We start from the raw sequence: 12,743 nt of genomic DNA, 5'->3' as shown, positions 1-12,743 counted from the left end.
CGGAGCAACGGATGCGGACAGCACACAGAGTGCTGTCTGCATCTTCTGCTGCCGCATTGAAGTGAATGGGTCCGCATCCGAGCCTCCAAAACTGCGGCTCGGATGCGGACCAAAACAATGGCCGTGTGCATGAGGCCTTACACAGATAGTTGTTTTATCCCTCCGTCATTACAGCAGCAGGCCTCACCTGCGATCATCTCCGGCAAAAGACAATACATGTAGTGGAAGGGTGTGGACTGGCAGATCCCACTACCAAACCTATCCCCCAGTCCACATGAAATCCAGCCCAGAATAACATCTAGACAAAACTGTCTCAGCAAACTGTACCTTGCTAAAACCACTGCAGCTTTCTGGATTTCAGTTATCTCATAGAGCTGAGGTATCTGGGTAGGATATATCACCACTGCAGATTTAAATTTGTTAGAATTGTTGAGGATGTCATGAAAGCTGGCTTCAGAGTCTATTGGATGAATATACCAATACAGGCCACTAGGTGGCAGCACTGTATTGTTACCGTATATTGAAAATTAAAGGGGTTGTCCGGGACCAAATGTTTTAAAAAAAAAAAACACGTTTACTCACAATGTACATCTAAATAAAGGTGCCTCCATATATTTTCAGCTATATTCGCCACTTCTATGTGGCTCCAACGGTCCCCCACTCATTGTTTATATATCTGTTTATCTTTCCCTGACTTCCAACTGCATTGCCCTGTGGGTCCTGGGGCAGCGCAGCATCAGGTGGTTACAGCTGTCTCTCTGCTCCATTGTAACTCCGCCCCCTCATGAATATTCACCTCCATGTAAGAGATCGGGTGCTGCCAGGCAGCAGGGGGCAGTCATGTACACAGTTCTTAGTATATTCTAACTTGAAGCGTCCCCATCACTATGGGAACGCCTCTGTGTTAGAATATACTGTCGGATCTGAGTTTTCACGATATAACTCTAATCCGATGGTATATTTTAACATAGAGGCGTTCCCATGGTGATGGGGACACTTTAAGTTAAAATATACCATCGGATTGGAGAAAACTCCGATCCGATGGTATAATAGGGACTCCTGACTTTACATTGAAAGTCAATGGGGGACGGATCCGTTTGCAATTGCACCATATTGTGTCAATGTCAAACGGATCCGTCCCCATTGACTTGCATTGTAAGTCAGGACGGATCCGTTTGGCTCCGCACGGCCAGGCAAAACTTACAAAACTTTCCTTCATGTCCGTGGATCCTCCAAAAATCAAGGAAGACCCACGGAAGAAAAAACGGACACGGATCACGGAACTACGGAACCCGTTTTTGCGGACCGCAAAAAAACCCGGTTGTGTGCATGAGGCCTTAATGGCATTACTGCAAATGGCGTAATGGGGAAAAAATAAAATAAAAACAGCCAATTCGCAATTTTTGGTCACTTGAACTCCCCAATAATTTTTTTATAAAAAGTGATCAAAAAGACTCACACACTTCAAATTGACTTAAAAGTACAGATCGGCCTGCAAAAAATTTGCCCTCACACAGCCTGTACACATATCTACAACTTTTTTTTTTGCTTCAAAAATGATATTGTTGTGTAAAACTTAAATAAATAAAAATAAGTAAAGTAAACATATTAGGTATTGCCACGTCCGTAACGACCTGCTCTATGAAAATACCACATGACCTGACCCCTCAGATGAACACAGTCAAAAAAATAAAATAAAAAGTTGTCAAAAAGCAATTTTTTGTCCCCTTACATCACAAAAAGTGTAATAGCAAGCGATCAAAAAGGCGTATTCCCCCAAAAATAGTACCAATCTAACCAACACCTCATCCCGCAAAAAATGAGCTCCTATGTAAAACAATCGCCCAAAAAATAAAAAAAAATGGCTCTTAGAATATGGAGACACTAAAACATGATTTTTTTTGTTTCAAAATGCTGTTATTGTGGAAAACTTAAATAAATAAAAAACAGTATACATATTAGGTATTGCTGCAGCTGTAAGAACCTGCTGTATAAAAATATCACATGAACTAACCCCTCAGATGAACACCATAAAAAAAAAAAAGTGTAAATTTTTTTTTGTCACCTTATACCTTTACAAGTGTAATACCAAGCGATCAAAAAGTCATATGTACCCCAAAATCATACCAATCAGTCATCTCATCCTGCAAAAAATGAGACTCTACCTAAACAATCGACCAAAAAATAAAAAAAACTATGGCTCTCAGAATATGCAGACACTAAAACATGATTTTTTTCAAAAATGCTTTATTATGTAAAACAAACAACCCCAAAAAAGTATACATATTTAGTATTGTTGCATCCGTAACAACCTGCTCTATAAAAATACCACATGATCTAACTTGTCAGATGAACATTGTAAATAACAAAAAATAAAAACCGTGCCAAAACTGCTATTTTTGGTTACCTTGCCTTACAAAAACAGTAATATAGAGCAACCAAAAATCATATCTACCCTAAAATAGTACCAACAAAACTGCCACCTTATCCTGTAGTTTCCAAAATGGGGTGATTTTTTGGGGAGTTTCTACTCTAGGGGTGCATCAGGGGGTCTTATAATGTGACATGGCAGCTTAAAATTATCCCAGTGAAATCTACTTTCCAAAAACCATATGGCGTTCCTTTTCTTCTGCGCCCTGCCGTGCGCCCGTACAGCAGTTTACGACCACATATGGGGTGTTTCTGTAAACTACAGAATCAGGGCAATAAATAGGAGTTTTGTTTGGCTGTTAACCATTGCTTTGTTACTGGAAAAAATGGATTAAAATGGAAAATCTGCCAAGAAAGTGAAATTCTGAAATTTAATCTCCATTTTCCATTAATTCTTGTGGAACACCTAAAGGGTTAAAAAAAAGTTTGTAAAATCAGTTTTGAATACCTTGAGGGGTGTAGTTTCCAAAATGGGGTGATTTTTTGGGAGTTTCTACTCTAGGGGTGCATCAGGGGGTCTTCAAATGGTATATGGCAGCTTAACCACTTAAGGACCACAGGTTTATACCCCCCTAAAGACCAGGCCCTTTTTTACAAATCGGCACTCCACAACTTTAGCGGTTTATTGCTCGGTCATGCAACTTACCACCCAAATGAATTTTACCTCCTTTTCTTCTCACTAATAGAGCTTTCATTTGGTGGTATTTCATTGCTGCTGACATTTTTACTTTTTTTTGTTATTAATCGAAATTTAACGATTTTTTTGCAAAAAAATGACATTTTTCACTTTCAGTTGTAAAATTTTGCAAAAAAAACTACATCCATATATAAATTTTGCTCTAAATTTATTGTTCTACATGTCTTTGATAAAAAAAAAATGTTTGGGTAAAAAAAAAATGGTTTGGGTAAAAAAAAAATGGTTTGGGTAAAAGTTATAGCGTTTACAAACTATGGTACAAAAATGTGAATTCCCGCTTTTTGAAGCAGCTCTGACTTTCTGAGCACCTGTCATGTTTCCTGAGGTTCTACAATGCCCAGACAGTACAAACACCCCACAAATGACCCCATTTCGGAAAGTAGACACCCTAAGGTATTCGCCGATGGGCATAGTGAGTTCATAGAACTTTTTATTTTTTGTCACAAGTTAGCAGAAAATGATGATTTTTTTTTTTTTCTTACAAAGTCTCATATTCCACTAACTTGTGACAAAAAATAAAAGCTTCCATGAACTCACTATGCCCATCAGCGAATACCTTGGGATGTCTTCTTTCCAAAATGGGGTCACTTGTGGGGTAGTTATACTGCCCTGGCATTCTAGGGGCCCAAATGTGTGGTAAGGAGTTTGAAATCAAATTCTGTAAAAAATGGCCAGTGAAATCCGAAAGGTGCTCTTTGGAATATGGGCCCCTTTGCCCACCTAGGCTGCAAAAAAAGTGTCACACATCTGGTATCGCCGTACTCAGGAGAAGTTGGGGAATGTGTTTTGGGGTGTCATTTTACATATACCCATGCTGGGTGAGAGAAATATCTTGGTCAAATGCCAACTTTGTATAAAAAAATGGGAAAAGTTGTCTTTTGCCAAGATATTTCTCTCACCCAGCATGGGTATATGTAAAATGACACCCCAAAACACATTCCCCAACTTCTCCTGAATACGGAGATACCACATGTGTGACACTTTTTTGCAGCCTAGGTGGGCAAAGGGGCCCATATTCCAAAGAGCACCTTTCGGATTTCACTGGTCATTTTTTACAGAATTTGATTTCAAACTCCTTACCACACATTTGGGCCCCTAGAATGCCAGGGCAGTATAACTACCCCACAAGTGACCCCATTTTGGAAAGAAGACACCCCAAGGTATTCGCTGATGGGCATAGTGAGTTCATGGAAGTTTTTATTTTTTGTCACAAGTTAGTGGAATATAAGACTTTGTAAGAAAAAAAAAAAAATCATCATTTTCCACTAACTTGTGACAAAAAATATAAAATTCTAGGAACTCGCCATGCCCCTCATGGAATACCTTGGGGTGTGTCCTTTCCAAAATGGGGTCACTTGTGGGGTAGTTATACTGCCCTGGCATTTTCCAGGGGCCCTAATGTGTGGTAAGTAGGTAAATGACCTGTGAAATCCGAAAGGTGCTCTTTGGAATATGGGCCCCTTTGCCCACCTAGGCTGCAAAAAAGTGTCACACATGTGATATCGTTGTATTCAGGAGAAGTTGGGGAATGTGTTTTGGGGTGTCATTTTACATATACCCATGCTGGGTGAGAGAAATATCTTGGCAAAAGACAACTTTTCCCATTTTTTTATACAAAGTTGGCATTTGACCAAGATATTTCTCTCACCCAGCATGGGTATATGTAAAATGACACCCCAAAACACATTCCCCAACTTCTCCTGAGTACGGCGATACCAGATGTGTGACACTTTTTTTGCAGCCTAGATGCGCAAAGGTGCCCAAATTCCTTTTAGGAGGGCATTTTTAGACATTTGGATACCAGACTTCTTCTCACGCTTTGGGGCCCCTAGAATGCCAGGGCAGTATAAATACCCCACATGTGACCCCATTTTGGAAAGAAGACACCCCAAGGTATTCAATGAGGGGCATGGCGAGTTCATAGAATTTTTTTTTTTTTGGCACAAGTTAGCGGAAATTGATATTTATTTTTTTTCTCACAAAGTCTCCCTTTCCGCTAACTTGGGACAAAAATTTCAATCTTTCATGGACTCAATATGCCCCTCACGGAATACCTGGGGGTGTCTTCTTTCCGAAATGGGGTCACATGTGGGGTATTTATACTGCCCTGGCATTCTAGAGGCCCTAAAGCGTGAGAAGAAGTCTGGAATATAAATGTCTAATAAATTTTACGCATTTGGATTCCGTGAGGGGTATGGTGAGTTCATGTGAGATTTAATTTTTTGACACAAGTTAGTGGAATATGAGACTTTGTAAGAAAAAAAAAAATAATTTCCGCTAACTTGGGCCAAAAAAATGTCTGAATGGAGCCTTACAGAGGGGTGATCAATGACAGGGGGGTGATCAATGACAGGGGGGTGATCAATGACAGGGGGGTGATCAGGGAGTCTATATGGGGTGATCACCCCCCTGTCATTGATCACCCCCCTATAAGGCTCCATTCAGATGTCCGTATGTGTTTTGCGGATCCGATCCATGTATCCGTGGATCCGTAAAAATCATACGGACATCTGAATGCAGCCTGACGGGGGGGTGATCAATGACAGGGGCGGTGATCAATGACAGGGGGGTGATCAGGGAGTCTATATGGGGTGATCACCCCCCCTGGAAGGCTCCAGGGAGACGCCTGTATGTGTTTTGCGGATCCGATCCATCTATCAGTGGATCCGTAAAAATCATGCGGACGTCTGAATGGAGCTTTACAGGGGTGTGATCAATGACAGGGGGGTGATGAGGGAGTCTATATGGGGTGATCACCACAGTCATTGATCACGCCCCTGTAAGGCTCCATTCAGACGTCCGTATGCGTTTTGCGGATCCGATCCATCTATCAGTGGATCCGTAAAAATCATGCGGACGTCTGAATGGAGCTTTACAGGGGGGTGATCAATGACATGGGGGTAATCAATGACAGGGGGGTGATCAGGGAGTCTATATGGGGTGATCACCACAGTCATTGATCACGCCCCTGTAAGGCTCCATTCAGACGTCCGTGTGCGTTTTGCGGATCCGATCCATCTATCAGTGGATCCGTAAAAATCATGCGGACGTCTGAATGGAGCTTTACAGGGGTGTGATCAATGACAGGGGGGTGATGAGGGAGTCTATATGGTGTGATCAACACAGTCATTGATCACGCCCCTGTAAGGCTCCATTCAGACGTCCGTGTGCGTTTTGCGGATCCGATCCATCTATCAGTGGATCCGTAAAAATCATGCGGACATCTGAATGGAGCTTTACAGGGGTGTGATCAATGACAGGGGGGTAATCAATGACAGGGGGGTGATCAGGGAGTCTATATGGGGTGATCAGGGGTGATCAGGGGCTAATAAGGGGTTAATAAGTGACGGGGGGGGGTGTAGTGTAGTGTAGTGGTGCTTGGTGCTACTTTACTGAGCTACCTGTGTCCTCTGGTGGTCGATCCAAACAAAGGGGACCACCAGAGGACCAGGTAGCAGGTATATTAGACGCTGTTATCATAACAGCGTCTAATATACCTGTTAGGGGTTAAAAAAATCACATCTCCAGCCTGCCAGCGAACGATCGCCGCTGGCAGGCTGGAGATCAACTCTCTTACCTTCCATTCCTGTGAGCGCGCGCGCCTGTGAGCGCGCGCGCCTGTGTGCGCGCGTTCACAGGAAATCTCGGCTCACGCGAGATGACGCCAATCGGCGTTAGTGTGACCTGGGAGCGCCGCAGAAATGACGCCTTTCGGCGTTAGTGTGACGGTAAGTGGTTAAAATTATCCCAGTGAAATCTGCCTTCCAAAAACCATATGGTGTTCCTTTCCTTCTGCGCCCTGCCATGCGCCCGTACAGCAGTTTACGACAACATATGGGGTGTTTCTGTAAACTACAGAATCAGGGCAATAAATATAAAACATTTTGGCTGTTTTTTTTTTTTGCCTGTTCTGATTCACTTTAATTGTCATTATGCAGTAAATCCATCAGCCCTGTGATCATCATTTTTCATTAGTAGGATCAGCATTAAAGGGATTACTCATGGTGAACACAGGTCGCTAACTGGCTCAGGTATCACTAGGCAAGTGCCAAAGCTAATGTCAGTAGCAAAAAAATAAAAATAACTGGGGAGGGAAAACAGTTGGTTATTCCAGTCCTTGTGGAAACTGGTAGTCTGTTAGGATGCGAATATTCACTGCTGCGATGGGAGGACGCTAACCCAATTCATATGTATTGTACATATTGTATATAATTTCGTTTCATACTTTGGCTGTTATACCACTTGCATCATTTTTAGCCACAGTTCCCACTTCCTAAAATGTTAAAATTTTGTTATTTATTGTATTGGACCTGGAATTACTAAAGTTAGGCTTGGTGCACATCTGCGCTAGGATTCCTGCATTCTGTTCTGTCATAGTGACAGAATACAGGAACATTGCAAACATGAACATTAGCATTTTGACAAAATATTGTCCTTTTTTTTTTGTCCGAATCTGCAACAGCGACTCAAACAGATGATTTTTTTGGGGTGCCAGGAATTGGACCCCCTCTGATCTGATATTGATGATCTATCCTGATAATAAGTCATCAATATCAGAAAACCGGGCAACCCCTTTAAGTAAGTACATTTGCAAAGCAAGTATTTCTCTTGTTACCTGCAAATATCTCCATCTGGATCTGCAAATGTGAAAGATACAATTGGATTCTTTATCAAATCTGTAATGAAGCTTGACTTTGGAGTAATATAGAAGTATGGAACTCCAGTACTGTTATCCATAGGGCCATCGCTGGTTAAGAGAACTTGCCCAAAAGGCACTCCATGTATCTGAAAATAGGACAAAAGAAAGTTACATATACAAGACACATTACCACAATATTATCTGCGCTCTGCTGAATTTATATTTTCTAGTGAAATACATCTCTGGTGTGCTTAGAGTATGGAATTATATTACTACAAGGTAATGTTTTACCTTCACCTTCATGCAGTTATATATATATATATATATATATATATATATATAACACACAAAAGAAAAACCACCAGCAGAACCATCCAAGAAAAAGAGAGGGAAAAGGGTGCAGAGCCCAAGTAAGGCAATAGGTGCTTACCCACTGATATAGGACAAAAAATTGGACTGCACTCCGGTAGACTTTCCAAAGAGTCAATGAACTTTATTCACCCATAAAGTGGCAAAGAGCGACGTTTCGGCTCATGCATGAGCCTTTCTCAAGCGGCTTGAGAAAGGCTCATGCATGAGCCGAAACGTCGCTCTTTGCCACTTTATGGGTGAATAAAGTTCATTGACTCTTTGGAAAGTCTACCGGAGTGCAGTCCAATTTTTTGTCCTATATATATATATATCCTAGCATACACTACTCATCATTGAAATTGAAATACCAAGAAGGACAAGCCATACGATTATGCAAATCGTGGAAATAGGTGTCACTAAAATATTCAGATGATCTAATTTTTAAGTACCCAGCTCCAATCTGTACATGGGAGGGGCATAAAGCCAGAATGAAAGCAAAGTTTTTTAGTCACTTGAAACCTCAAACAACGGATCGACTCATGTGGGAAGTTTGTGCAATGCCTACCGTTTGTCAACATGCCAGTTATCGCCACTTGTCGCTTTTACGAGTCAGGTAGTGTGGAAACACTATGCTTAAAGAGTACCTAAACTTTTGTATAAATTTTTGTTAACCTGTCCCTAATGCCCTAATAACACTTTTTATAATATAGTTTATTAATGTAGTTTGTATTTTTATTACACTTTCCCCTACCTAAAGTGCATGTATTGCTGTGCGCTTAAAATCTACTTTTCTGTACACCGTTGACTTCTCAACAGTGTACAGAGTACCCATGTACTATGCCAGGATTTAGTAAAACTCCGGGGAGCAAAGGCAGGAGCAGCAATATGCACTCCTGCCCGTACTCCCTGTGCTGCGGCCCCATTGATAATATGTTTACTCCGTACACAGAGAAGTAGATTGTAAGCGCACAGGGAAAAGTGTATTAAAAGTACAACAAAACATTAATAAACTATATTACAAAAAGCGTTATTAGGCCATTAGGGACAGGTTAAAAAAAATGTATACAAAAGTTTAGTTTCTCTTTAATAATCGGAAAGACACCACACAGGAGGATTCTGGAATAGAAAGCAGCTGACGTACTGGGTGAAACACAAGGTCCAGAAATACACAGACTGAACAGACACTTAGGCTAGAGAAAGCCTCACACATACCACAGGAAATCAGCCCAACAGTAATAACTACAGGGACCCAAACATACCGGATAGTAGCACATTGAGACTTGGCAATAACTTCAGGAACCCAGACGTACTTGGAAGGAGCACAAATACTAAAGATATCGGTTTCAGGAACAAGTCAGAAAGAACCAGGAAGAACTAAAACACCAAACTGACACACAACTCAGGAACTAAATAGCAGACTTAGGCCTCATGCACACGAATGTATTTTGTTTCCGTGTCCGTTCCATTTTTTTGCAGAAAGGATGCGGACCCATTCATTTCAATGGGTCCGCAAAAAATGTGGACAGCACACCGTGTGCTATCCACATCCGTATGTCAGTTCCGTATCCCCGCAAAAAAAATAGAACATGTCCTATTCTTGTCCGTTTTAGGCATTGTTACAATGGATCTACTGATGCATCCTTTTTTTTTTTGCAGATCCGCAATTTGCGGACCGCAAAACACATACGGTCGTGTGCATGTAGCCTTAAAGGGAGGAGGTGGAGGTTTTATTTTCCTGATAGAAAATAGCTGCTTCCTCCTCTGCAAGTACACAGTGTGCCAAGGAGAAGTACTAGTATTGGAGGGTTGGGCCCACCAGAGGATCCCCCCAGTTCCCCGATGGGCCAGTCAGACATTGATTGGGGATAGTTCACCCCCCCTCCCAGTAAGGGTGGGTTCACATATGCGTTAAATGAATTTAAGGACGGAATGCAAAACGGAACCCTTTAGAGGCATTCCATTTTGAGCCGTCCTAATAGAGTTCTACTGGCACAAATAACAGTTGTCACGGATGAGGTAAAGGAGTAAACACCACACTGACAACCAGGGGGGGAAGGGAAAAGCCACTAGGCCTCAACGCTAGGGAAGGGAAAGGGTCACCACCTAAAGAACCCTACTCCTGGCCCTGACTCCTAACCGTATGGGCACCCCTTGAATGTAGAAATGCCCATACACAGGAACCTGGAAGCCCTGGAGACCCTGAGGAGCCCTAAAAATATTGGCAGGGCTGAGACAACCCGTTCCTTCCAAGATGAAGGAACAAGCGTCTCCCTGAGGCCTAGTAACAACAACCAAGGGGAAAAGACAAAATCCAAACAAGCGAGACACTTAGCTTCTGTTGTAGAAGGATAAGCAGGAACTCAAGGAGAACCACACTCCAGCTCTTTCCAAAACCAAATGAAGCAATCTACCGCATAGTCAGAAGGGTGGGGTCAGACTATAAAGGGTAAAATTGATGACCACTGAGCAACAGCTGAGACAAGGGAAGTGGTCATTAACCCTATCAACACTGAATCAAGAGAAATCAAGGAGGCTGTTAGATTCCTCCATGCTCAGCCAGTCTCCTTGATCTCCTGACACCAGTCACCTGAGGGACCGTGACAGTGGTTCTGTCTTGTTCCATTACGTAAGACAGAAAAAAGTCCTGTAGACAGAAGGTTATAACAGAATATATAACACATATGTGAACCTACCCTAACCATGACACATCGACATTTACTGATTACAGTAGTACAAGTGGCTGTTGTAAAGCAAATATCTAGAACTGTTGTTCACAGCTCACATAGAGCATGCTGCCAACATGCTTTCATCCTATTGCTCAAATATTTTTGTTTCAAGTAGACTATTTTTTTTATTCTTTTATATTACAAAATAACCAAAAATATTCCAAATGGGGCTGCCTCTTATTTTAACATCTGCCCCCTCAAACTTGCTGTCAAATATGCTTAGTAACATACGCTTACACATTTTTTTCTCAGTTACAGCAAGTAAGCCAATTGTAACTCAGAATCTGGTACCTCGTGTTATATACTTTTTTCAGACACCGCAACAGTGGCATACCCTCATCCAAGGCTTTGGAACATAGGCTTGAGCACCAATTTATCAAAGTGGGTTTATCAAGCCCTGTACTCTGGTTTTCTGGTATAAAAAAAGTTGCACATTTTGGTGCATGGCATTTTTTAACAAAAAATTGCAATTTTCTTGAGATTTTATGTTGTTCTCACCATTTTTTAAAAAGTGTGGGTGTGTGTCGGGGGGGGAGGTGTTAGTGGAGTAACATTTTTAGACAAACGTGTTATTTTTAAACATGCGCAAAATTTATCAAACAATGTGCGACATTTTTATTAATTTGAGGCAAATGACTACAACACAGACTCAAACAAAACTGACTAAGGGTACTTTCACACTAACTGCCTGCCGAATCCGGCAAAACATATGCCAAATGATGGTCTTAAAAATGCCTGATCAGTCAGAAAAATGCCGGATCCGTCTTTCCGGTGTCATCCAGCAAAACGGATCCGGCATTTATTTTTTTCACCTTTTTTTCGGAAGGATGGATCTGGCATTCCCGTATTTTGAATGCTGGATCCGGCACTAATACATTCCTATGGAAAAAAATGACGGATCCGGCATTCAGACAAGTCTTCAGTTTTTTTGGGCCGGAGATAAAACCGTAGCATGCTGCGGTTTTATCTTTTGCCTGATCAGTCAAAAAGACTGAACTGAAGACATCCTGATGCATCCTGAACGGATTGCTCTCCATTCAGAATGCATGGGGATATGCCTGATCAGTTCTTTTCCGGCATTGAGCCCTTTTGACTGAACTCAGTGCCGGAAAATAAAAACGCTAGTGTGAAAGTAGCCTTATAGAATTCCTCTCATGAGAAATCTCCAGTCTTAGTACTTAGCATTTTGTTGATGTCTCCTCCACATACACTAAACTTAGTATTGTGTTGCCAAATTATAATTTTTCGCAAGTTATAAAATAGTGAAATAAATTCATCTAAAATAAATAAAAATAAATAAATAAATAATGGTCTCACAAATATATGCGACAGTAGAACATTATCCATAAAGGACCATTGATGTATAAGGGTACTTTCACACTAGTGTTGTTAGACTCCGTCAGGCAGTTCCGTTGCCGTAACTGCCTGCCGGATCCGGGAATCCGTATGCAAATTGTTTTTTTTTTTCCGTATACGGATCCGTTAGACTTAGGGCTCATTCAAACGACCGTGGTTTGGTTCAACATTTTTTGCGGCTCGGGTGCGGACCCATTCACTTCAATGGGGCCGCAAAACATGCGGACAGCACTTTGTGGGCTGTCCGCATCCGTTGCTCCGTTCCGTGGCCCCGCAAAAGTTATGTCATGTCCTATTCTTGTCCGTTTTGCGGACAAGGATAGGCATTTCTATAAAGGGCGTTCAGTTCCGCAAATTGCGGGAGAGACACACGGGTGGCATCCGTGTTTTGCAGATCCGCAATTTGCGGACCGCAAAACAAGCCATAATTCATTGAAATACCGAATCCGTCTTTCCGGTATCATCCGGAATAACGGATCCAGTATTTAATTTTTTCAAAGCTAGAAAGAACTGCGCATGCACAGACCGGAAAACTGGATCCGGC

The 12,743-nt window shown here is 41.8% G+C and overlaps 1 protein-coding gene across 1 annotated transcript in view; it reads right to left on the bottom strand.

Moving 5' to 3' along the window:
* CREG2 (cellular repressor of E1A stimulated genes 2) overlaps positions 1-12,743 on the bottom strand; it is a 49,226-nt gene that overhangs the window by 18,141 nt on the left and 18,342 nt on the right. Inside the window, exon 5 of the mRNA XM_040422311.1 lies at positions 7,743-7,912. Coding sequence (XP_040278245.1) covers positions 7,743-7,912 — 170 coding nt within the window. The remainder of the gene's footprint in view (positions 1-7,742; positions 7,913-12,743) is intronic.

The sequence above is a fragment of the Bufo bufo genome, chromosome 3 (genome assembly GCF_905171765.1).
Source record: "Bufo bufo chromosome 3, aBufBuf1.1, whole genome shotgun sequence".
Classification (NCBI taxonomy): Eukaryota; Metazoa; Chordata; class Amphibia; order Anura; family Bufonidae; genus Bufo; species Bufo bufo.
This window is presented reverse-complemented; position numbering and strand designations above follow the sequence as displayed.